Source organism: Podarcis melisellensis (assembly GCF_964234715.1).
Source record: "Podarcis melisellensis genome assembly, chromosome: 13".
Taxonomy (NCBI): domain Eukaryota; kingdom Metazoa; phylum Chordata; class Lepidosauria; order Squamata; family Lacertidae; genus Podarcis; species Podarcis melisellensis.
In genome coordinates this window covers 33,097,736-33,121,813 of record NC_138545.1, presented here as the reverse complement: position 1 = coordinate 33,121,813, position 24,078 = coordinate 33,097,736, and the positions used below count along the sequence as shown (strand labels likewise).

General features: G+C 45.6%; 1 protein-coding gene across 2 annotated transcripts in view; it reads right to left on the bottom strand.

Moving 5' to 3' along the window:
* Positions 1–511: 511 nt before the first annotated feature.
* The window catches only part of TBKBP1 (TBK1 binding protein 1), a 57,513-nt gene continuing 33,946 nt past the window's right edge, over positions 512–24,078 (bottom strand). The window contains exons 8-11 of one of the 2 annotated variants that reach the window (XR_014162414.1): positions 9,646–9,764; positions 7,896–8,623; positions 5,297–5,875; positions 512–4,868 (exon numbers count right to left, since the gene is read on the bottom strand). Coding sequence is in view for 1 of the 2 variants with exons in the window: in XM_081885619.1 (XP_081741745.1) it covers positions 5,747–5,875; positions 7,896–8,623; positions 9,646–9,764 (976 nt within the window). In the remaining variant the exon portion in view is untranslated. Of the gene's footprint in view, positions 5,876–7,895; positions 8,624–9,645; positions 9,765–24,078 lie in introns of both variants that reach the window. The other variant, XM_081885619.1, reaches the window with a different exon arrangement.

Below are 24,078 nucleotides of genomic sequence, written 5' to 3'. Positions count from 1 at the left end.
ACAGGAACTTGTCAATTGTGGCACCCTGGGCGGGGAATGCTCTCCACAGAGAAATTTACCTGGCACAAACATTGATTTCTTTTCTACATCATGAAGCTGAAACAGTAGCACCCACAAATGATGGGGATATCACCAAGCTTGCAGGAAGGTTGTACAAGTACAAAAGGGTTGAGGAAAAAAGAAGTTGTTTGGGGAGAAATGGAAAAGTGTGTGTGGGGGGGAGTGGCGGAATTGGGTGTGCTGAAAAAGGTGTGTATGGGGGGGCACACCTGAAACCTTGGAGACCTGCTGTTAGTGTTCTTCAGCCTTGCATCCTAGTATTGTCAGACTACAAGTCTCATTATCCCTGACTGGCCGTGGACGACAGGACTTGTAGTCCAACATCTAGGGACCCAAGGCTTAGGAACACTGGTGCAATAGACAAAACTGAGGTAGAATGAGTAGTGGTTTCACTTTATGTAAGCCAGCTTCCTACATTCCACTGCCAACCCAAGAAACACTCAGCCATGAATGAAAATGTTCACCAATTGGCAACTTTTATTGGAGTTATTCTGAATCACAGAGCACAGAGTCTCTTCAGAAGGAAAAAACACACACACACACCAAAGAAAGGGATGGGAACAATACAGACAGACCAATCTCTCTCCCGAGGGTTTTCCACAGCCAAGTATCTAAGGCGGCCTTCCTTGCATCTTCACATTTGGGGCAACCAAGCTAGAGAGATGGGGGCTAGAGCAGAGATGTCTATTTTCTGACTAACAAGTGACGTAACAAAGAATGCATTTCTTCTAAGAAAAAAAAATACTAAGGAGAAAGATGAGGGGGTCATAAGCAACAGCAATTGGGGAGCTTGTTCACAAGAGCACTTAACATGAATCAGTTACTCCTTAACACACTTACCCAACTTTATATTTGTTTTGTAAGCAGCATTATAAATAGTGGCAAGCGAAGGGCTACACTTTCAAAAGGCATTTGGAGTGGAGATTCTAATCTGTATTAGCAATTGGTATCTGCGTTAAATTGATATGGAACAAAAGACATAAAACAAACAAAGAGGCTGGAAGGACACTCGCAGAAACATGCACTGTGAAGTGTGTGGAATGAGTCACCCATACTTTAACCATGCCCATTGTGAGATCAAGGAAGGTACCACGATGATGATACTACGTTTAAAGGTCAACACATCATGCTAAGATGAAAACCTGCCCCAAAGATCAATCTAAGACCTCCCGAGTCCAGGATCACTTCCACATGACCCATTTCTTGAGCATTCTTCCTGATTTGTTTGCACAAAGTTTGCAGGGAGGCTATAAGCCGTCAGCTGTTTATTGGCCACTCATTCTGACCTGTTTGTAGGGCAGTTATATGATAGTGCATCAAGCAACTATTATCCCACACTTCTCGACACATTTCCCCATCGCTTCACTTGAATTTGCAAGTCTGCAATTGAATCCCACTCAGAAAGTGGCAACCGTCTGCAAATGTCCCTTACAGGACACTTTCCTTTTTGGGGGGATGGGGACCAACAGTCCTCTCTCACGGTTTGTCCCCCAGGATGTGGTATTCGTGGTAAACCACTTCTGAAGTGATACTTCTGAGCATGGAAGTATCGCTTATCATATCATGGCCAAGTCACTGATAGATCTAACTTCCAGCTCATGCTACCAATTGTACAAACAGAACCAGGAGTTTATTTTGGTACCCTAGGGGGGTATATGATGGTGGCCGTGTGACTACCACACCTCAACTGTGCACTTACAATGGTCTGTAGGGCCAAAGACATAACTTTTATGTGGGAGATATTGTCAAACAGACTTGCAGAATGAACCATGGTGCATAATAGTAGTGCCTAATAGAGAAACAGGAATACTCTTTGTCAGCCTCGTGTTTATATTCTTCTAAAACAATTCCCTGTGCATTTCTCAGAGGCTCAGTAGGGTGGGGTGTTCATGGACACAATGAGAATGGATTTTCTTTGGCCTTACCTAAGGCTACTTAACGAGTCCATGGCAAAGATGAGATTTGAAGTAAGGACCTTCTGGGTTGCAGTTCAGCAGCTTAGCCACCACTCTATGCTAACAGGCATGAAGGCTCTTGGTAGCGAATTACTTTTATATATTCATGGGCATTGCTGCCCCCTTTTACCATTGCTGCTTAAGTTTTTTGGTTCAGTTTTGGGTTTTTTTTAAAGATTGTGAAGCTTTAGGGCAAAGGAACTGGGTAATATTTGAGCCCTTAGGTTATGGCAGGCTACAGAAAATAAGAATAATAAAAAAAAAACACCTTCCCATCACCCAACAGCTCCTTTTTTTTTTTTTTGCTTGATTATCATTCCTGCTTCTCATAAACTCTGAGGTAGATTTCACATAGAGAAATGGAAGAAAGGTTACAAGTTGGAAGAGATGCATTTTCAGCCTTGCTCCACATAACGTGGCTCTCTTCCTACTCAGAAAATCCCCAAATAATCTGTGAAATAATGTGATTTGTGTGGATGAAGGTTTTTTCCGTGGCTAATTTTCAGGTTCTATGTTAAGGGAAGGTCCACACAACATGTCTGTCAAGCAGAAGTCCCTTTAAAGACCCCCATTGGGTGAGTTGTGCCTGAGAGTACAATGGCCCACAACATTTCTCCATGCTACCCAGAGCCTTTGTGATTTGGGACCATTTGCACAGGCATCAATAGTACTGCCTGAGCTTTGAACTGATCCATTTTGTAGCAGCAACTCACCCCAAAAAATTAAAAACGTGGGGTCTCCGTGTGGAAGCTGTGATGGGTATAAGAGCCCTTCGTTACAAGAGTATGTGGGAGATGCATGGCTAATAATAATAATAATAATAATAATACCCCACCCATCTAACTGGGTTTCCCCAGCCACTCTGGGGGCTCTCAACAGAATATTAAAAACACGATAAAAACATGATTAAAAACTCCCCTAAATTGCAGACAGTGTGGGCTTGCTCTGGCTGAAGCAGAGGCAGCCCACACCATGAGAACAGTGAGAGACTTGCCTCAGGTTGATTTGGGCCACCATTCAAGGGCAGCAGAGTGGGAGACTGACAGACCTGGCTTACTGTAAGTTCTCCTGTGCAGGCATCATTGTAATGAATAGGAGGTACACCCCAATCGCCCCTCTGCACTGCTACTTACTAGAGGGAAGCAGAGAAGGGTTCAGCCCCTGAGACTTTGAGGAGACTGAAGGGGGGCGGACAAAGGGTCTGAAGACTGTCCATGGGCTTCAGCTTCCAATGAAACACCTTTCACTTAATCATAGAATCGCAGAGTTGGGAGGGACCCTGAGGATCATCAGGAATTCAGGAATACGCAGCTGTCCCATACGGGGATCAAACCTGCAACCTTGGCATCATCAGCACCACACTCTAGCCAACTGAGCTTTCCCTCTATTTGGGACAGGCAGGAAGTGAAGGGCTGGGAATCAGACGAAGAACTTGGCTTGCAAGCGCAAAAGGACTGATATGCATGAATCCTAGTCAACAGTTGTTCTGTCTCCCCTCGCCCCTTTTACTGCATCTCAGGGGGGCAAGGTTGGTTCCAGCTTTTGGGGGAACCCTCAATCAAGCAGCTTGACCTAGAGAGTCCTGTAACTGTCCTGGGGTGGGAGGGGCAGAGGACAGTGAGGAGTGCAGGGCTGCACCGGAGTCCAAGAACACTGACTGTGTTGACAAAGGAGGTGGGTATGTTCTCGTTCAGCATGTGGCCTGACCATGTCAGAAGGCCAGCTCCAAATGTGAACCAAGATGGTGTGGGTGCATGTGGTCAGGGAGAGGGGGAACAGAAGGGAAGCACAGAGCAAAAAAATGGGCTTACCTCTTCTCCTGCAGCTCACCTACTTCCTCACTTGAAATCACCTGCCCACCCCACACTTGGCAGTGGCTTGGCAGCAACTCACCTTTGAAGACATGGGTCTGTTGCCACCACATCTAGTTTACCGAAGAGGAGCTCAATAAAAGGATGGATATAATGCTGAGGAGGAATTGCCAATTGTGACAGATCATAGTGTGGATGGGGAAGAGGAAGAAGAGGAAAATGGTATGTTTGTGATGGACTGAAGTCTTTGAAAAAACGAACTAGGTTGGACTGCTAATAGTTTTCTGGGAATAAGGGAGAGGGAATAAAGGAGCTTTTTTTTTAATAAAAAAACCCAAACCTTTCTATTCTACATTTCATTAAAAAAAATTCTATTCTCCTCTTAGTTCCCACATGGATTGGACAGTGAGCCACAAAGACCCATCCCTGTCTGCCACTGCGCATTCTGAGCCCTTGGGATAAGGCAGGCTATAAATCTCAGCACATACATTGGCTAGTAAAGAACGGGGTGATAGGAAGACAGTTGCCTCAAGAGAAGAAGTCCCATACAGATCTTTTTGTTTTGTTTTGTCTTACCAAAGCCTGATGCATGGACAGGCTGTTGAAGGAGACTCTTCTCACAATACGGAGGCAGCTTATGACCGGAAGCGATAGAAGAACCGAAACATGCCAATTGTTTTAGATCAGTACAGAGAAATATATGCTCAGTAAGGCCAGAGAGAGAGAGAGAGAGAAACAGTGGATGTTAGAATATGAGAAGGGTGTTTACATTTATGCAGTTGTCAAAAACAGTGTCAACATGCTGTCATTGCAGGAGAACAGTGACGCAGAATGTGGCAAGTACACTTCTTGTTATACTTGAACTAACTACCCAAAGCAAGGTGAGAAGTTGTTTCATGAGAAAGGTGGAAGAACAGTCGCCAAAAGAGAACACAGACAGTCACGTGGGGACGCTTTCTGGAGCTCGACTCAAGTCAGCAGTGCACATTTCCTCCAGTGCCAACTCACAAGAGACCGGCAAGGAGAAGGAGAGGAGCAGCTCCTTTTGTGGAAAAGACAAAGAAAGAAAAAAGCTTCCGTGTGTTTTAATGTCCAGTGCAATAACATAAGAACATCCATGCTACACCTCTGGAAGTTGGCTCTATTTCTCAGCAGCATCGTTAAAGTGGGCTTTTAATGTAAAAGACCAAGACACTTGAACCAGCAGTTGGAGGCCAAGGCTTTCTGTGTCTGATAATTAATGGTCAACAAGGAGTGAGACCTGAACGTCCTCCTTAGTAGCAGAAAAGGCAGGGAGACTGGACCCACTTAGGACTTTCCTGCTCGCGGGAGGGGCACAAAAACGAAACCTTCCGATTTCTTTCACCTGAGTGCCAGGCTGTCACCTCAGCAAGTCCAAGAGTTCCTCAGCCCATTTCCCCTGCCCCACCCAAAAAAAACACACACACAACCCCGAGAGATTTCTCCTACCCTGAGATCTTCCAGAGACACCCAAACCAAAACCACGTAGATAAAGAGTCATCCTCTGCCCTCGGTTCTGAGCGTTCAGATGGAGAGTGGCGGTGGCGGCATGCTCTGTCTGCTAAGCCTGGCCGAAGCGCATTTCTCGCCTCCTATCCCCACAACCTCCACGACTGGTTCAAGCATTGGAGAAATATTGCAGGCCCTACTCATCAAGAGCAGGAGGAAGAGGAAACCCACTTTTGAAACCAAGGCAGAGAAGAGGGAGAGGGAGAGGCAAACCTCTTCTTCCGGTTCAGTCTACTGGAGACTTGGAGGTATTTTAGAGCGAGCCCCTGTTGCACCACCACTTTTCATGCAGCATCCAAGTTGGGTGGGTGGGAGGGGGGGCTGGTGAGTGAGGTGGACGGGTCTCACTAAGGAAGCCGGAAGAGGAAGGGCGTGGCAGGTGTGCAGGCCTCAGATCTTACTGTTCTCCAGGTGTGAATCAATGTGTTTTATCAAAGCGTCATCTGGGTAACCGATGGGAAAGGCCACCTGGCAGAGAGGGCAGCTTCGGATGTCAGAGTCCACCGTCTCCATCAGCAACTAAAGGATACAGGTCGGGGAAGGAAGTAGATGAGAGAAGACATCATTTTAAAACAAACAAATCTAAGAAAATTAATTGCTTGTTAAAAGTAGATCTCTTAAGTGTTCTGGAGGATAAAAAGCTGGATCCTTCCTAATATGTGCCTGGTCAGCAGGGCTTGGCTGGTCATAAAGAGTGGAAGGGAAACTGTTTTGTTGCAGAAACTGATCGGCTTCTGTCACAGAAAAGACGGGGGGTGCAGCATGGCAGGGAAAGCACATGGGGATGTATCTGGGAAACTCCCACAGGGGATGTACAGCTCATTGAACGGTGATTTTTAGAATCCTCTGCACAGCCCAGTGGGAGTAAAATAATAATAATAATAATAATATGGTAGCATCATATATTGCTTGCTATATTGACTGCAGGTATAAAATTGTAAACAACGTATTCATTTAAATGGTGTGTTTCTATATAGCAGCAACTACCTGTGAGTTCAGATCAAAAGTTTACATTTATGAATGACTTTTGAGAACCAGAGCACCTGCACTCAAGACAAGTCGGGAATAAAAATACAGAATGAAAATACGTTTGACATCTTAACGTTTCATTACTCCAGAAGACTTAGGATGCTCCAACACAAGGGCCTCTTTCGCATTCCCCCTCTGGTATTTTCCAATTTGCTATTGGTTTTGCTTCTGTTAATTGTTAACACAATTAGCAATGTAATATAATTTCCTTAAACCTGAAGCAACCACTTGTCCTCCACACCCACTGTTAAAATTAGGTGGTGCGCGGTGGATGGGCCTCCAGCCAACCCCTTCCCTTCAATTAAAATAAAACAAAACTGGAAGACTTGCACACAACCTAGGCATCATATCATGCTCATTCCAATTGATGAAGAAAACGATTCATTGGCTCCTCCTCCAGGAGGACCCAAAACCTCTTGATTCTTCCAGGCAACTGGATGACCTCTGCTGCCACTCCTCCTAAGTGCTGGAGAAACATCCCTAAATCCCACCCCCCTCCTACAAAATGAAATATTAAAACAAGGGGAGTGCTGTAGTAGGGGTGGGGAATCTCTGTCTATGAGTCAAATGTGGCCCTCCAGGTTTCTCCATATGACCCTCAGAACTCTCCCTAACCATAAACCCCCATTCCAGAGGCCACACACCTCACCAGCCCTGCACCCAATTGCAAATGCTTTTGCTTGGCTGGAACACATCCTCTTTGGATGGAGGATAGAGAGGTATCTGGGAATGTGCACGGAAACTACTCTTCTGTACAATGGGGGAATCTGCATCTGTTGCTCCACCCACTTCTGCCTGTGGCTCCGCCCACCCCGTCATGTGGTCTTCAAAAGGCTGTCCAGAATGGAATATTGAAAATGGCTCCCCGCCCCTCTTGCTACAGAGGTGATGTGGCTATACACTCAACCACACAAACTAATGCCGTGCTCACACACGCTGTTCTTGTCATCAAAATACAATACGTTGTATTTTCCCAGTTAATCTGGATATATTCTTTCTGGGGAAATTGCAGTATGTTAAAGCACACTCACCCCTGCTGCTAACATCCATTTGCGCTATTTCACCAACCCATTTACAGTATTAAGCCCCCTTAAAGCCAAAGAGTACCATTTTAACCCCCAGAGCAATTTAAAAACCAGTCCCTCTTCCCAGGGGACTCTGGGGACTGTAGTAGCTCTGCGAGGGGAATAGGGGTCTCCTAACAACTCTCAGTATCCTTAACAAACTACAGCTCCCAGGATTCTCTGTGGTGAGCTTGTGACTGTTTAAAAAAGTGATATAATACTGCTTTAAATGTATGGTGCAGATAGGAACTCAAGTCTTTTGCCTGTGCCATTCAAATAGTCATTATAAAAACCCCAGAAAATGTTTTTTTTTTAAACAAAAACAAAACTTAATCTATAAATAAAATAAGCAATATAAGAATATCTGTGTGGATGATCTTCCATGAGACCGGATAGTGCATTTGAATTGGAATGATGGCATACAAACATCACTGGGTACTGCTTACATTGATTGAAGGCCAGGACTGGGCATGCTCAGCCCTGGAGTGCGAGGCATCAGTCCGGTGTGTGGAGGTGTCGGGGATAGGGAACCCTGCACAGAAGGAGGCGCAGCGGATGCCCCCCGCTTCAGGGCTGGGGGGACTTGGGAGGGCCCAGTCGTCTTCGTCCGAGGACTGCTTCTCAAAGCGCAAGTGCTCCTCGAAGGCGTCTCTGGCGTAAACTTCGCCGTAGGGACGGTGCTTTGGTAAGGTGGAAGCTTCCGGCTGCAGCCAGAGGGAGCGGTTCTGCTGGTACATAGCCGCATCGCTCACCTCCGAGTAGCTCCGGCGACCCTGGAAGCTCGCCTTGATGTGGTGGCTCAAGGGTTTGGAGTAGGTGAGATCCATGATGCTCCTCTCGCCACCCGGCGACCTGTGCTGCGAGGTGATGGCGGGGGAGGAGCAATTGGGGCCCGGCGAACAGCGCTGCGGGGCAGGAGGCTGGGCGGGCAGCGGGGCAGGTGAACGACGCTGCGAGGCAGGGGACTGGCAAGGGGGCGGCGCTGGGGAACGGCGCTGATGCGCGGGGGACTGGCAAGGGGGCGGTGCTGGCGACCGTCTCTGCAGGCCCGGAGACTGGCATTGAGGGACAGATGAAGATCTCCCTTGCTGCGCTGGAGACGAGCACTGAGGACCCGGAGATCGACGCTGCTGAGCGGGGGAATGGCGCTGCGAATGGGGAGAGTGCCGCTGACCTGGAACAGAGCAGGAGCAAGTCAGAGAAGGATCCTGCTTCGAAACTGAGAAGCAGCAGTTGCTCTGAGGCTGCATTTCCCCACTCCCCCACATAGCCGTCTGCAAAACCAGCCAGCAAAACACCTCCAGCACCATTCGTCTGATTTGTACCAGTAAGAGGTCACTTAAGAGCATAAGAAGAGCCTGCTGCATCATGGCCAATGGTCAATCTGTTCTCACGGGGGCCAGCCTGTGGGAAATGAGGAACCAGAATAGGAGGACAAAAGCATTCTCCCCTCCTGTGGTTTCCAGTTCCAACTGCCTTCAACTGCGGACGTGGAGCATAGCCATCATTTGACTATTCGCTGCGCCAAGAAGTACTTACAATAATAATATTATAATAATTTATTACTTAAACCCCGCCCATCTGGCTAGGTTTCCCCAGCCACTCTGGCGGCTCCTAACAGAATATTAAAAACACGATAAAACATCAAACATTAAAAACCTCCCTAAACAGGGCTGCCTTCAGATGTTTTCTAAAAGTCAGAGAGTTATTTATTTCCTTCACATCTGACGGGAGGGCGTTCCACAGGGAGGGCGTTGCTGCCACAAAAGGCCCTTTGCCTGGTTCTCTGGAACGTCATTTCTCGCAGTGAGGGAACCACCAGAAGGCCCTCGGCGCTGGACCTCAGTGCTGAACGATGGGGGTGGAGACGCTCCTTCAGGTATACAGGGCCAGAGGCCATTTAGGGGCTTTAAAGGTCAGTTCCAACACTTGGAATTGTGCTCGGAAACGCATCAAAAGGCTACCACTCTGGCTACCTCTCAGCAAGATGGACCTTTGGTCTGATTCACCATGGCTCTTCTTATTTTTTGTAATTCGGGCTGGTGGGCAGACTTGCCTTGCTTTTGGCCCTTTCCAGGTCTCATAAACACACTCACACTCGCCTGGTTTCACTGGTTATCACAGCTCCTTCTTCCTCTGACCTGCTCCCAAACCCCGTGCCTCCCCTGGCTTTTCCCTCCCCCATGCCCCACTCACCACCATTGAGGGCCTGCTCTTGCACAAGCGTCCGGAGAATCTGGCTTTGGAGAGAACTCAGGTTCCTCAGGCGACACAACTCCTCGGTCAGCTCCGTGTAGGCAAGGGCCAGGTTTACCCTGACAAAAGAGGGGGAAAGGGGGAAAGCCCTGAAGGCATATAAACGGCAGCCTCTGCAATAGGAGGCACTTTCTTTGGAGGGTGGGAGATGGGCAAGATTTATACAACCGCTTTGGAGGCAACCTTTGCCATCTGTTGTGATCTTCAGTGGGTCACCACAGGCAGAAAGCGAATGCAGAATAGCCACCCTTCCTAACCTTCCTCCTGCAAGTCAAGCTTCCGGATATGAACACCACAGTAAGAAGAAGAAGAAGAAGAGTTTGGATTTGATATCCCGCCTTTCACTCCCTTTAAGGAGTCTCAAAGCGGCTAACATTCTCCTTTCCCTTCCTCCCCCTCAACAAACACTCTGTGAGGTGAGTGGGGCTGAGAGACTTCAAAGAAGTGTGACTGGCCCAAGGTCACCCAGCAGCTGCATGTGGAGGAGCGGAGACGCGAACCCGGTTCCCCAGATTACGAGACTACCGCTCTTAACCACTACACCACACTGGCTCACAAATCAATCTAGCAGTGATCCACTAAACTAGGAGCTGGGCCCATAGTCAGGGCTGGCACCAAGTCTTCAGGGACCTCTCAGCCTGGTGCTGCTGACCACCCTCTGCCAGTGCATGAATGCCCCCCCCCCACGACCCAATGCTGCTGAATGGTTGTTTCAGTGCCAGGAAGGCAGGGTGAGACATTTCACTAACCTTTTCCACCCATTCAAATGGAGGAGCATTCAACCATGTAATTCTTTACCTACATTCTTCAGGGGCCATAGCTCAGTGGTTTCCCACCTACTTTGCATGCAAAAGGCACTGGATTTTAATCTGCACCACCTTCAGGTAAAAGGATCTCAGGCAACAATATTGGGAAAGGCATCTGGCCTGGAGATCTTAGAAAGCAGCTGCCAGCCAGGAGACAATATAGAGCTAAAAACTGTCTTGGGAAACCTATGGGCCTCCAGATGTTGGGAGTCATCTCCTATCAGCTGGAGCCAGGAATGATGGGAGTTGTGGTCCAGCAACATTTGGAAGGGCACAGTTTCCCCACCCAATGAAATAAATGGAGCAATAGCTCGGTACAAGTAACTTCACATGTTCAAAGGGGTACAGTCCACAAACACGTTTAGCCACTTTAGTTTATCTTTGTGGCAACTAGGTCATTACGTCATTGCTTCCTACATCTGGGTTTCCCAAACTTAGGTCTCCAGCTGTTTTTGGACTACAATTCCCATCAGCTTACAACCCTGTTCTACAATTGAACATCAGCTTACAACCCTGACGACTGGTCCTGCAAGCTAGGGATGATGGGAGCTGTAATCCAAAACCAGCTGGAGACCCAAGTTTGGGAAACCCTGTTCTACATGAACATCAGCTTACAACCTTTATGTGGAAAGGAACCAGGTATTTTGGCCCACCCACCTGGTTCCTTCCTCTATTAAACTACTGGATCAGTGTGGGAAGAAGATACAGGGAACACCATGCTCACTCCAAGGAGATGGAGGAGAGCTGCCACTGTATCTCTATTCAGGTGGTTTCCAATTCCCAACTCCCTGACTCGCTTGCCAGGGCATGATCTGATGTTAGGCTCACAGCATCAGTCATAGCCATAGATGCCAACTCCCTTGAGTACACACAAAATTCCCCATGAAGGAGTCAGGCACCCACAAAGTTCGGTGCCAGGGACATGCACGCCGCATGGCACCCATGGCCCCAGGCACCCACAATCGCAGGACCAAGTTAGCACTCCTGGTCACGGTCACAGCTTTATTCTCAATTCATGTTTTGTTATCATTGGCAAGATATCCCAAATACACATTTGATCCAAACTACAGGGTTGCATTCGAAGAATGGTGCACACAAGGAAAACAAACCAGAGGTCTGTGCAAATTTTGCACGGGTTCTCTAGTTATTCGTAAGCATTTGCTCCTACAAAAGGTTGCACAAGAAGAAGAAATTAATCTGACACTAACGAAGCCATACTGGTGTGAACAGCTAAAGGGGAAAGGGCTGTGTAACACACCATGGGAAAACCCAACTTTGCTGTGCTCCGAAACAGTAATGTGAACACACATTACTTCTCTCCCCCAACCTTCACCCCCGGTTCCTTTTCACACATCTTTATTTAGAGCACTTGTTGGCCCACCCAGTCCCCAGAGCCCTCGGAGAATTCATAGAGTACAGTTAAACACATTAAAAACCAATCTAGTAATTCTCCAGCTTATAAACCAGCACTAGCAGCATGGCAGCATTTAAACCCTTGCAGAAAGACAGTTCTAAAAGGCCAAGGACAATCAAACAGAAAGGTTTCCACTTGGCACACACACAAAAGAATCTTAATGAAGGTGCCAGGCATCTCATAATTAGGGTGCCACCACTGACAAAGCCATATCCTTTGCGAGCAGTCAGTGTTGTTCCCAGAGAATTCTCAGTCCCCAATTCTGAACTTCAGTCTAGCCAGAAATGAGGACCCTCAGTCAGAGAATAGCTTCAGGTACGGCAGATAAGAGAAGGCTGCAAAAGTCCAGCCCTACGATCACAATACTGTCTTGAACCATGAGATGTTGTGGAAACACTTCCTCCCTTTAGGGGATGACCCACTCAGTGCCCATCAACGCCCTGACAAAACCATCAAGCCTTTAGAAAAGAAGAAGAAGTCAGGTCTTGCCCTGAACTTCTATGTCACCTTGAAATAACATATTGAGTACGCTTATGAGAATGGAGAACCTGTCTGATGACGTTACCAAAGGCACGTCACCATGTGGACATCTTGCACAGAGAAAGCCATCTAGTTAAACTGAATGGCTCTGACAAGGGGGGGGCAGGACATGGGAGATGGGGTGCACTTAACTGTACCAGACAGCTATCCCCTTTCCATGGATTTGTCGCCAATTGTCTCTTCAAGGCTCCTCAAAGGGGCAGGGGGAGGAATTATTCAATTCTGCCCAAAGAAAATTCAATTGTGTTCTCTTTTCTTTCTTCTCTTGAGTGAAGAGGGACAGTGAATTCCCCTTCGAGGGGTGCGGATGTTTTTCCCGACATTTGGAAGCTTTCGTTGAGGGCTTGTGATAGGAGATGAAATGAAATGTCCCGAAAGATCTGGTTATGAATGACTGTCAGAGCCTGACAAGCAGCATGGAGCGTGCGCACAGAGGATGTATCCTATTGATAGAGAAGGTATGTCTGCTTCTAAGATGGTGAAGTGTCCCACCTAGAATCACCTCTTTGGCTACAATCCAAGATGCACTTCTAGAGCATCTAAAGATACCAAGACGGGCAGCTTTAAAGCTCACCCCTCTTCCTTCTCCTCGCAACCTGGATCTCCACGTTTTTATTTATATGCCACCTCCCACTCACACAATCGTGGGTTCATAGGAGTCCAAAATTAATTACACATTTGTGGGGCAGCAGCGTTGAAGCATTTGTTTAATGACTGTGGGAGTCCCGTCCCCCCACAACTATTCTTTAACTGTTTTATTGGTTTTAAGAAAACAAACTTTACTAGATCCCATATATACATATAAATAAAAAAATCCACAATATAGCAAAATACATACAAACAAGAAATACAGCATAATTATAGTTACAGGTAGGTAGCCTTGTTGGTCTGCCAAAGTCAAAACAAAATTAAAAAAATCCTTCCAGTAGCACCTTAGAGACCAACTAAGTTAGTTATTGGTATGAGCTTTTGTGTGCATGCACACTTCTTCAAATAGATGTATCTGAAGAAGTATGCATGCACATGAAAGCTCATACCAATAACTAACTTAGTATAATTATATTTATACTTGGCTTTTCCACATAGTAAAATGCTATATTTGTCCATACTTACATTTATACCTCATAAACTCAATAAGGAGTTTCCATTTATCTTTAAAATTTCATCTTTCTGTTCTGCCTTCTCTCTCTCTCTAATCAAGCCCGTAAGCTTATACCTTGAATGGCTACCTTCCAAATTTTTGTTAAACATTCTTTCACTGTGGGTGGTGACCTATTTTTCCCATTAAATCATTGTATTTTAATATTCTGCTGGAAGCCGCCCAGAGTGGCTGAGAAAACCTAGCCAGATGGGCGGGGTATAAATAAATAAATGATGATGCAACAAGCATGCAAAAAGTTACTATTAAATTCCCCATTAACTCTTTATGTTTTATTTCTGGGTCTAAATACAATAATAATTTGTAATAAAGTGCAAAATGTTATTAACAATATTATCTTTACTACCTCTCCCCATAAGATTTTAATCAACGGAAAGGCCCACCAAATATGTTCCAGATCTGCTAGGGTTGCCATATTTCAAACAGTGAAAATGTGTTCAGAAAAGTTGTTGAGCAAAAACGGTATTGCCAACATGGACTGCCATTTCCCCAGATACTGCACTGATTTCTGCCCAGACATTGATGACGACTGTGGTATTCCTGGTATGTCCAGGAACCTCCAGATGTGTGACAACCCTAATATCTGCTTTCAAATGTACACATCTCTTAACACTTTCTACCACAGAGAATGTGAATTTTACTCAATCTTTGTAGAGTCGTGTACCATTCATAGAGCGGTTCGTATTGATTTTTTTGTATGTTAACAAAAAGAGTTTGTGCTGATTCCCGAGTAAAATCCTATCCCCATTCTTGTTCAGAAATTGGTTTAAATTACATGCCCTCTAAGACTATGACACGATGACATAGCTTGAGGGTTTGAAGATGATATCCTTTTGTTATAACTGCAGAAGCCTTCTTTTTATATATAAGGCATTAGTTAGCAACCAAACAGGGGCCTTGACTGGACTGAAAAGGGTTTGGGAAACAGATTTAGCGCAAGAAATAGATGAGACAAAATGATGGCTCTTGGCCCTGGCAAAATCCATCTCTGCATATATTACAAAAAGTACTTTAAAAGTGGTTCACAGGTGGTACTAGATGCTAATTCAGCATGCCCATATATTGCCTATGGTCCAATCATAATACTGATGGAAACTATGGGACTTGTTATCGCTTTTGGTTGCGTAGTCATACTGATGGGTATAGTCTATTATTTTTTTTAAAAAAGGTTTAAAATAATTTAATTGTCTCTTCAATATTTTTAGATATTCTATGTTCTTTTTAAAATACATGTGGAATCAGGGCTTTTTTTTACTTGCTCCTCTGCTAGTGTACATGCTAACAGATTATCAGCTTTCCTTCCTTTCTCAAGATATTTTTGAGTAAAATTAAAGGCTTTTTTCCCTGCTTCATGAACATTCCGCAGTTCTAACATATTTCTGTATTTCTCAAGTTCTGCATACGTACTATCTGACATCACAACCCTGTGTTGCTGTTCTGAATTTCTTTTTTTCTCAAACAGCTATTTATTTAATGTGGTGCGCTGTTTCTGCAAATAACTTGACATATTTATTAACAAACCTCACACAAAAGCTCTGCCATATTCCAAATTATTTTCCAATTTATTTCACTAGTGACATTATGTTGGGAAAAAATTATTGCAGATTATTCTGTATTGTCTGTACAATTCTCGAATCTTGTAATAAGAATATAGTTAACCTCCAACTCTGAGGCTTAAACACGCTGTTCTTCCTTCCCAAGTTAAACATCTTGGCCCATTATCAGAAATGCTTTGAATTCCCATTTCTGATAGTAGCTCATCAGCTAATAAAGCAAATAAAGGAGAATTTCAAAAGTAAACTTGTGTTTTTGCTTGGTCTGATATTGAACAATGTGATTTTTAAAAATTAGATATATATTTATAAAAAGCCATGCATCGATCAGATGCAAAGTTTGGGTTCTCCTTAAAAAAGCTTTGAGGAAGAGTACTTTCGGTGTTTCCAGTTTAACGTCTTATGTCCAACTTTGGGGTTATAATCCCATTAAAGTCCCCTGCACATAACACATTTCCTTCATAAGAGACAATGGTTTCATCAAACAATGTATTACAGAGTCTTTGCTTCTCCTTTGGGGCTAGACATTAATCAAAGTTTTTTTAAAAAAATCTAACATTAATCTTTTTAAAAGTAGCTATATAGGTTTCTAGCCCTCATGGTCACAGTGGGTGGGCACGGGAAGAAGCTTTTAACACTAGAGGCATATTTAGGGGTTGGAAGTGATGCAGCTGTGGTTTCATAGCCCCATCTGCAACCACCAGGAATCAGCCCTGTAGATTTATATTTATCTCTCTCTCTCTCTGTGTGGTCTTAGCTACAAGCTTGGTTAAACTAAAGTTCGCCTAGAAACTGACGAAACCACAAACTTTGCACTTCAGAGCCCCGATCCAGAGAGCCCATGGGCACAGAGAGAGCTGCTTGCCCAATGCCCAAATACTCAGCCCATTTCACAGATGCTGCTCTCAGCAAACTTTACAAACAGCTCTGTTAAGAAGGCTGGTATTATTAATCCCCGTATTAAATGTTACAGGCGGGAGGAGGCGGTGGAAAGATGTGAGATAACAGCTCACTTAAGGCCACTCAGCAAGTTCGCATGTGAAATGCGAGGTGAAGCGGGGCCTTCCTGCTTATGGCTTGTGCCTTTAACCTCCGGACTATTACCAGCTCTTGATAAAAGCTCCGTGCAGCTCACAAAACAACGCACATGGAAACTGCATGGGGGAAGCGCATTAGGGAAAGTGTGGCTGTACGCAGTGCCGGTTTAACGTAGAAGCTAAACAAGCTATAGCTTAGGGCCCCACTCTCTTGGGGGCCCCAAAAAAATTTAAAGGAAAAAAACCCCTGGATGTACACTTCCAAAATATAAGATAAAAACAATTAAAACAAAACCTACATACAGCAACAGTGTTTTGTGTTGTGTAGGCTCCTATGATGTACCGTATTTTTTGCTCTATAAGACTCACCTTTTCTCTCCTAAAAAGTAAGGGGAAATGTGTGTGCGTCTTATGGAGCGAATGCAGGCTGTGCAGCTATCCCAGAAGCCAGAATAGCAAGAGGGATTGCTGCTTTCACTGCGCAGCGATCCCTCTTTCTGTTCTGGCTTCTGAAATTCAGATTTTTTTTTTCTTGTTTTCCTCCTCCAAAAACTAGGTGCATCTTGTGGTCTGGTGCGTCTTATAGAGCGAAAAATACGGTAAGTAATGGACCCTGCCTGCTAGCCTGCTCCCTAAAATATCACTGGTTTGCTCCTTTCTATATAAAGGGTGCCTACATTCTGCATGGGCTGGTTGCGTGTCAACATGTGCAAATGGCTTTAGATACCTACTAGGTCCATAATTACCATATAGCATATATTCAACACAAAAAACAGCGACAATTTGTTGTTGACAAAGGACAGCTGTATTTATAAAATGCCATTTTTATGCTCTGTGCAGCTTACAAAAAAACACACATGGAAACTGCATGGGGGAAGCGCATTAGGGAATGTGTGTGTGCGTGCATGCGTAAATTGTGTGGCTGCATGCTGCAGCTTCTGAACATTTGCGGTGTCTTGATCCCTGCACAGAATCTTGCTTCCCCAGTGCAAGTTATGTTAGCAGGATCGGTTTGTGAAAGTAGAGCTTTGTTCAAAGGCAGGCACTGTGTGTTTTAATTCTTCCAAAACAAAACATCAGCTCTGTAATATGCGAAGTGTGAAGCATACCTCTGAGCGTGTGCAAAATGCATTTTCCTCCTTTCCCCCTCCCATCTTACAAAAAGCCACAGTCTCTCCACACATTTAGGAATAAAACAGTGAGGTCTGTACGTATCATATGGGGCACAAGTATATAGGAGCCCCAGCACATAATGATATAAAAATTTAAGCACTGCAAACGTAAAAAGAAATACTGCAGTCTCCCTTTCTTTTTAGTTCTGTTTGTAGACTTTCAATTTTAAAGTTTCACACCAGATCCCTTCCTTCCCTCCCAGGGCTGGATTTAGGTTAGATGAGGCCCTAAGCTACTGAAGGTAATGGGGCCCTTTATATGTCCAGCTGTCTTTTGTCAACAACAAATTGTCGCTGTTTTTTGTTGTTGTATATACGCTATATGGTAATTTATGGACCTAACAGAAAGCCATTTGCACATAACAAAATATGTATTTTATCAAAGTAATTGTTGAACTGAAATACAATTAAGAAGTATATTATCCTTTTTTAAAAATGCTGGATCTTTTGGGGTTTTTTTAAATTGGGTTGTTGGTTTTGTTTTGATTCTATGTACTTGCTATTTTATGTGAACCACCCCAAGACCTTCGGGTATAGGGCGGTATAGAAATAAAATAAATAAAATAAATAAACAAACATTTCCAGTTTCTGCATTCCCGTTTCAGGGTTGCTATCAATACAATAAATGGTTCCAAAGTGTGAGAAATTCGCCAGTTTCAGCTTGATGGGACTTTTTTTTTTGGGTAAATCAAAACCTTCTAAACTTTAAAAACATCAGCCTTTATTTTTTAAAAAAATAATGTTCAAGCATTCAATTTTGAGGAATGTTTTTTTCAGTGGTTTTTGCTTTTTTAAAAAACAACTATTTTGTGCATTTCACGTTATTTCCATTAACCTGATCTCAACAATCGCCCACACTCTCAAGAGGAGGTAGCACATATGTAAACAACAGGACCAAAACAAGCCACCAAAAGCTACGGTACTCATGCACCACGTAACCTCAGAATCTAGTAGCATGAGAGAATCTTACTTTTCAGGGTTTTTGTTTTCCAGAAACAAGTTTATAGACCATACGGCTCCACCAAGAGTCTAGGTAGGTTTATCGTAATCTGCAAAGTACCTTGCCTCTTCTCATTGCTGGCAGAAGTTGGATAACTGTGCCAAATTAATCAAACGTGGATAAAGTATATTTGCTGTGGATTATTTATATACCGTACATGCAGGTCTCACAATGTGCTATTAGAAAATCATATGTAAAGGTAAAGGTAAAGGTACCCCTGCCCGTAGGCCGGGAGCCAGCGCTGTCCGCAGACACTTCCGGGTCACGTGGCCAGCGTGACAAACTGCATCTGGCGAGCCAGCGCAGCACACGGAACACCGTTTACCTTCCCGCTGGTAAGCAGTCCCTGTTTATCTACTTGCACCCGGGGGTGGTTTCGATATATACACACACAAACACACACACTTCAACCCAGGATATGCATTTTTGCACACATTAATTTGGCTGGAGAACTGCACTGCAAAATTCTGGTGAATTCCCCCTGGAAGGAAAAAAAAAAGCCCTGCACAGAAGTGAAAAATTTCAAAGGTGTTTCAGTGTGTTTGTGTATTGTATGGAAGCGTGCAAATTAAGCAAGCTTGCTTTTAGATACAAGCTGAACTGAATTTATCCCTACTGCTTGGTCTTTTATACTGAGCATGTATATCTGCAAGAAATGGTGAGCATGTTGTACTGTATATTTCAAGGCGTTCCCCCTTCTTTGCAAATGAAGGCTGAGCAAGATATTCTCCCCTCCCACCACTGCTTGGCTCCTTCCTCAAGCCCCTCCATCCCACCCCACTAGCAGTGCAATGGAACACAGGGTGGTGTGTGTGGTTTCTATGTGGCTGGGGAGGGGGGAGCCTAAATCTATAGCCACTGCGGGTGGAAGGAGCGAAGAGCGAGCCTCGTAAACAGGCCCGCCGCACAACCATATGAAAAAAGCACGAAACCACAGCATTATCTACCATCTCGGGGTGGCTCAGTGGGCAGGAGAGCAGAGCTGTGTGGGAAGAGGAAATGGCCGGGCAGAACTAACATACCACCCCTTAAAATAAATTTAAAAACTATACAAGAAAATGCACGGGGCTACCAGCCACAGATACTCCCACTGCTTCTTGTTTTATTTTAAAGATTGTCGGTGCTTGCTTACACACTGCATACAGTGGTACCTCGGGTTAAGTACTTAATTCGTTCCAGAGGTCCGTTCTTAACCTGAAACTGTTCTTAAGCTGAAGCACCACTTTAGCTAATGGGGCCTCCTGCTGCTCCCGTGCCGCCGGAGCACAATTTCTGTTCCCATCCTGAAGCAAAGTTCTTAACCTGAAGCACTATTTGTAGGTTAGCAGAGTCTGTAACCTGAAGCGTATGTAACCTGAGGTACCACTGTATTAACTAACGGGAGTGGGGACAGGGAAGGTGCTTTTGACCCGAAAAATAGACTAATGTGCATTTGGAAGATGAGGAGCAGCAACAACACAAGAAAGCCCAGATTATGAATTTTGGCAAAGTTTAGGACTGGTGATTTAAGGTAGCCAAAATGAGCAGGTAATCTTGTTATCGGAGGTGGCTCCTCAGAGCTTCTTTCCAAAGCAAGACCTCAAGTCTGGGACATGTGGAGCAGAAATGAAACAATGCCTCTGAGCATGGGCAGAGGGCCTTTCCTTAGCCCCCTCACCCCACCCTAAGCAAGCACAGACTGCCTCAGTGCCGGGGGGGGGGGGGAGGCCAGAGTTCAAATCCCCAGTCAGCCATGAGGCTCACGGCATGGGCAGTCTCCCGCGCAGGGTTGTTGTGTGGATAAAATGAAAGAGGAGACCTGTGTATAACACCTTGATCTCCCTGAAGGAACGGTGGGATGTAAAGTGTGAAAAATTACCGTAAATAAGCAAGCCATCTCACCTTCTGTCTTGGGCACCTTGCCATCTGCCAAGCTGGCATTATGAGGAAGGCAGCTGCAGTCGTTCAGAGTGGGTGAGCGGCTACGGGAAAGTCTCCCCACGCACTCTCAAGAGCAAACTCATATTTTTCACATCTTCCAGGGCTGAGCTGCTGCTGCTCTGGAACGAAGTTCCGGTGAAGCCTCTATCGTAACAATAAGCTTGCAAGAACCTATTCTTTCCTCCGACCTCAGCAGCCAGGCTTCAGGAATTCAGTCAAAGCTTCACCACCCACTTCCCCAACTGCAACGGAGGGCAGATGAGATATTGCCCAGCAGCAGTTTATGTGGCCTTGTTGTGTCTCACTTTCCACAAGAGGGCGAGGTCAGCAAAATGTGGTTGCAAAATTCAAACGTGCTTCTATGGATGGAGGGGGGGTGGAGGGAGGAGATGAAAGCCAGAGGGGTAGGCCTTTTAGTCTGCTACAACAAGAACACACAAGAATGTTCTCCGGCACCTTGAAGACTAACCCATTTATTGCACTACAGGCTACTGTGGAGTAGAGTCCACGTTTGGCCCCAGAATTTACCATCTCTCTCTAGTCTATATACATACTCAGGGTTTCCCAGCTGCTGCTTGGACTACAACTCCCATTATCCTGAGCTAGCAGGACCAGTGGTCAGGGATGATGGAGAGTGTAGTCCGAAAACAGCTGGAGACCCAAGTTTGGGAAACCCTGGAGTCACTGAAGGGTAAAACTTCATGCATGTCGTGAATGTTTGCACCACAATAAATCTGCTAGTCTTTAAAGGTGCCGTAAGACTATTTTCTTCTGTCCTCCTATGAAACAAAGGAGGCTCTTTTCAGCTTGAAATCAGACCAATCTATAATCTATGCCAGTAGAGTGGCTCCTTACGCATTGCCAAAACAGAGGACAAAAGGGGGATACGGCTCTGCATAAAATTTGCACGTGCCAATCTCAGTATATGGTACTGTATTTTTGCAAGGGAAAAAAATGTGCTGCAGTTCATGTCACAACCTCAAGCAAGCACACATCCTTTTTAAAGCATGGAGGGATGGAGAAAGTGGGGCCCTCGAGATATTATTGGAATCCATGTCTAGCCCAACAGTGTGTGATTGAGGGCCACAGATTCCCCACCTTCACTTTATTGTCCATGCATAGCCAACATAGGAGGACTATGATGGGTTTTAGAGGTTGCCCTTCAACAGTGGACTCTAGTGCCCTTTGGAGTATGAAACCCAAAAGCTAGTAGAGGAAGCACATATGAGTCATGTTTCCTTTTCTGATAGTTGCCGGGGAATGTGTGAAGGGGGAAATTTGCGTGCCCTTCAGAGAAAGCCATTGCAGGCATCGGAAGGAGACAGATTTAGCCCCACAGGGTCTCAAACCACCACAAAATTCACCTGCGAAAGCCCCGCTGAAATTAACAGGTGGCTCTTGCACAGTCCCCATTTATTTCAATGAGGCAGCTGCGGGGGCTATTTCCCAGCATATCATTCTCCACGGTGCTCAAGGGGCTGGTGTAGAAGCTGTCTGGCCTCAGGAATCCACCATTTCACGCTTCCAACATCACTATCGCTCCTGCTTTTGTTCTTTTAGCAATCGGCAGAGGTAGGGCTGTAGCTTTCGGTGGCAGAACATCGGCCTTGCATGCTGGAGGGTTCATGGTTCAGGCCCTGCCATGTCCAGGTAGGATGGGGAAAGGACCCTGCCGGAACCCTGAGGAACTGCTGCCAGCCAGTGTAGACTAAGGAGATTGTTAGCCGCTTTGAGACTCCTTAAAAAGGTAAAGGGACCCCTGACCATTAGGTCCAGTCGTGGCCGACTCTGGGGTTGCGGCGCTCATCTCACTTTATTGGCCGAGGGAGCCGGTGTACAGCTTCTGGGTCATGTGGCCAGCATGACTAAGCCGCTTCTGGCAAACCAGAGCAGTGCACGGAAACGCCGTTTACCTTCCTGCCGGAGTGGTACCTATTTATCTACTTGCACTTTGACGTGCTTTCAAACTGCTAGGTTGGCAGGAGCAGTGACCGAGCAATGGGAGCTCACCCCGTTGCGGGGATTCGAACCGCCGACCTCCTGATCGGCAAGTCCTAGGCACCTGCGTCCCTTGAGACTGCTTAGGGTAGTGATAAAGCAGGATATCAAATCCAAACTCCTCCTCCTCCTCCTCCTTCTTCTAAGCTAAATGGGCCCATGGGTCCGACTCAGCACAAGACAGCTTCCTCTGCTCCTTGTTTGGCTGTGTCTTTTAGGTTAAGTCCTCACAAGCTAGCCGACAATAAAATTGTTAAAAACAAAGCAAGCAATCGCATGATAAAAACGCAATCAGATTCCACCCCCCCCCCCCCCAGAGATGCAAAAGAGAGAGGAATTGTGACTCACTTAGGCTTCCTGGAAAAGGGCAAAGCTGCTCAAAGAATCTTCTGGCATAAGATATATAGGGTTTTTTTTTCCTTTTCTTTTCTGGATATGATAATCCAAGAGTTCTGGCTTACATTTTTGGAAGGCCCTTTCTCTTTTTAAACCTACTGCTACTCACCCCAAATCCTTGGGATGCTATAGATTAAAAACTGAATAAACAAACTGCCACTCACTTTTTCGACTATGCTTAGGTGCCCCTGCTGAGTTCCTGCTGTGAGCCTGAGCCTCTTTGTGCCAGGGTGGGAGGCCAGTTTGCCCCCCCCCCACACCCCTTACAACTCTAGTGCCTGAAAAAGCTATGTGGGCACTTTGGCAAAAGCTGGCACAGCTAGCATGACCTGAGAGTGAATTTCAGGTATGTGGGATAAGCCTCGCCCTCCCACCGTCCCTCTCCACTTGGAGCTTTCATTTTCAAATAAGAGAGAAATGAAAGGAAAGGAAGGGGGAGGGAGATAATGAACGAACGAGAACGTGATTAAAAGCCTACAGTTCCCTCCGCCTTTCTGTGGCTAAGGTTTTGGGGTGAAGTGACTAGTTCAGGAAGTTTAAAAGACCAAAGGAAAGAAAAAAAAACTTTTTAGAATTAAATTGTGCGCTCCGTATTGCCAAGCAATGGAAAAGCAGAGTTTACAAAAAACGGAACTGCATTTACAAGAAAGGCAATTACAAGAAAGCTGCAAGCGCTGGTCGCTCCTTCCTCTCAAGGACTGGCACTGCTGCCAATCTTACGATGCCTACATGGACTAAATAACGTGGCACTGTGGGGACATGCCATGCGCATTTGTCCACGTCAAATTATGGGCAAGTATCTGCTCATCTATGTGACCAAGAGTCCAGCGTTCCAGCCTCACATACCCCTTCCTTATTTTTTCCTTACTTGTGTTGTGCCAGGTTGAGGTGAGGGGACCCCTGAAATAACAATTCAATTGTCAGAAGTATAAATTGGATGGAGGCATGGTTATATGGATGGATGGAAGGAACGAAAGTAAGTACTAAGCAGCTGCCCGACTTGCACATTTGGAAATGAAAGGAAAGACCACAACTGCGCCCCGGAGGCCATTTGTAATAGGATGAACCGAAGAAAAGTTAACCGCAGCAGCTGCATGCTTCGGGAGCTGCAGTGCCTGAACCAAGAGGCAGGCAGGCGGAAGAGACAGCAAAGTTTGCATGAAAATGGGCAAGCCAGAATAGGAAGCCAGAATAAAGTACACAGAGGTCAAAACAGCATGTTCGGCTTGTCGATATTGGGACCTCCCTAGCGGCCTCCCTCCAGTACTGAAGGCATCATCAACTCCAGGGAGACTGATAGCAGACGTTGCCCAGGCCTGGCCCTAACATTTGGCAAAGCGGGTCGACGTCGTCAGGGGGCAGATGCTCAAGGGCAGCA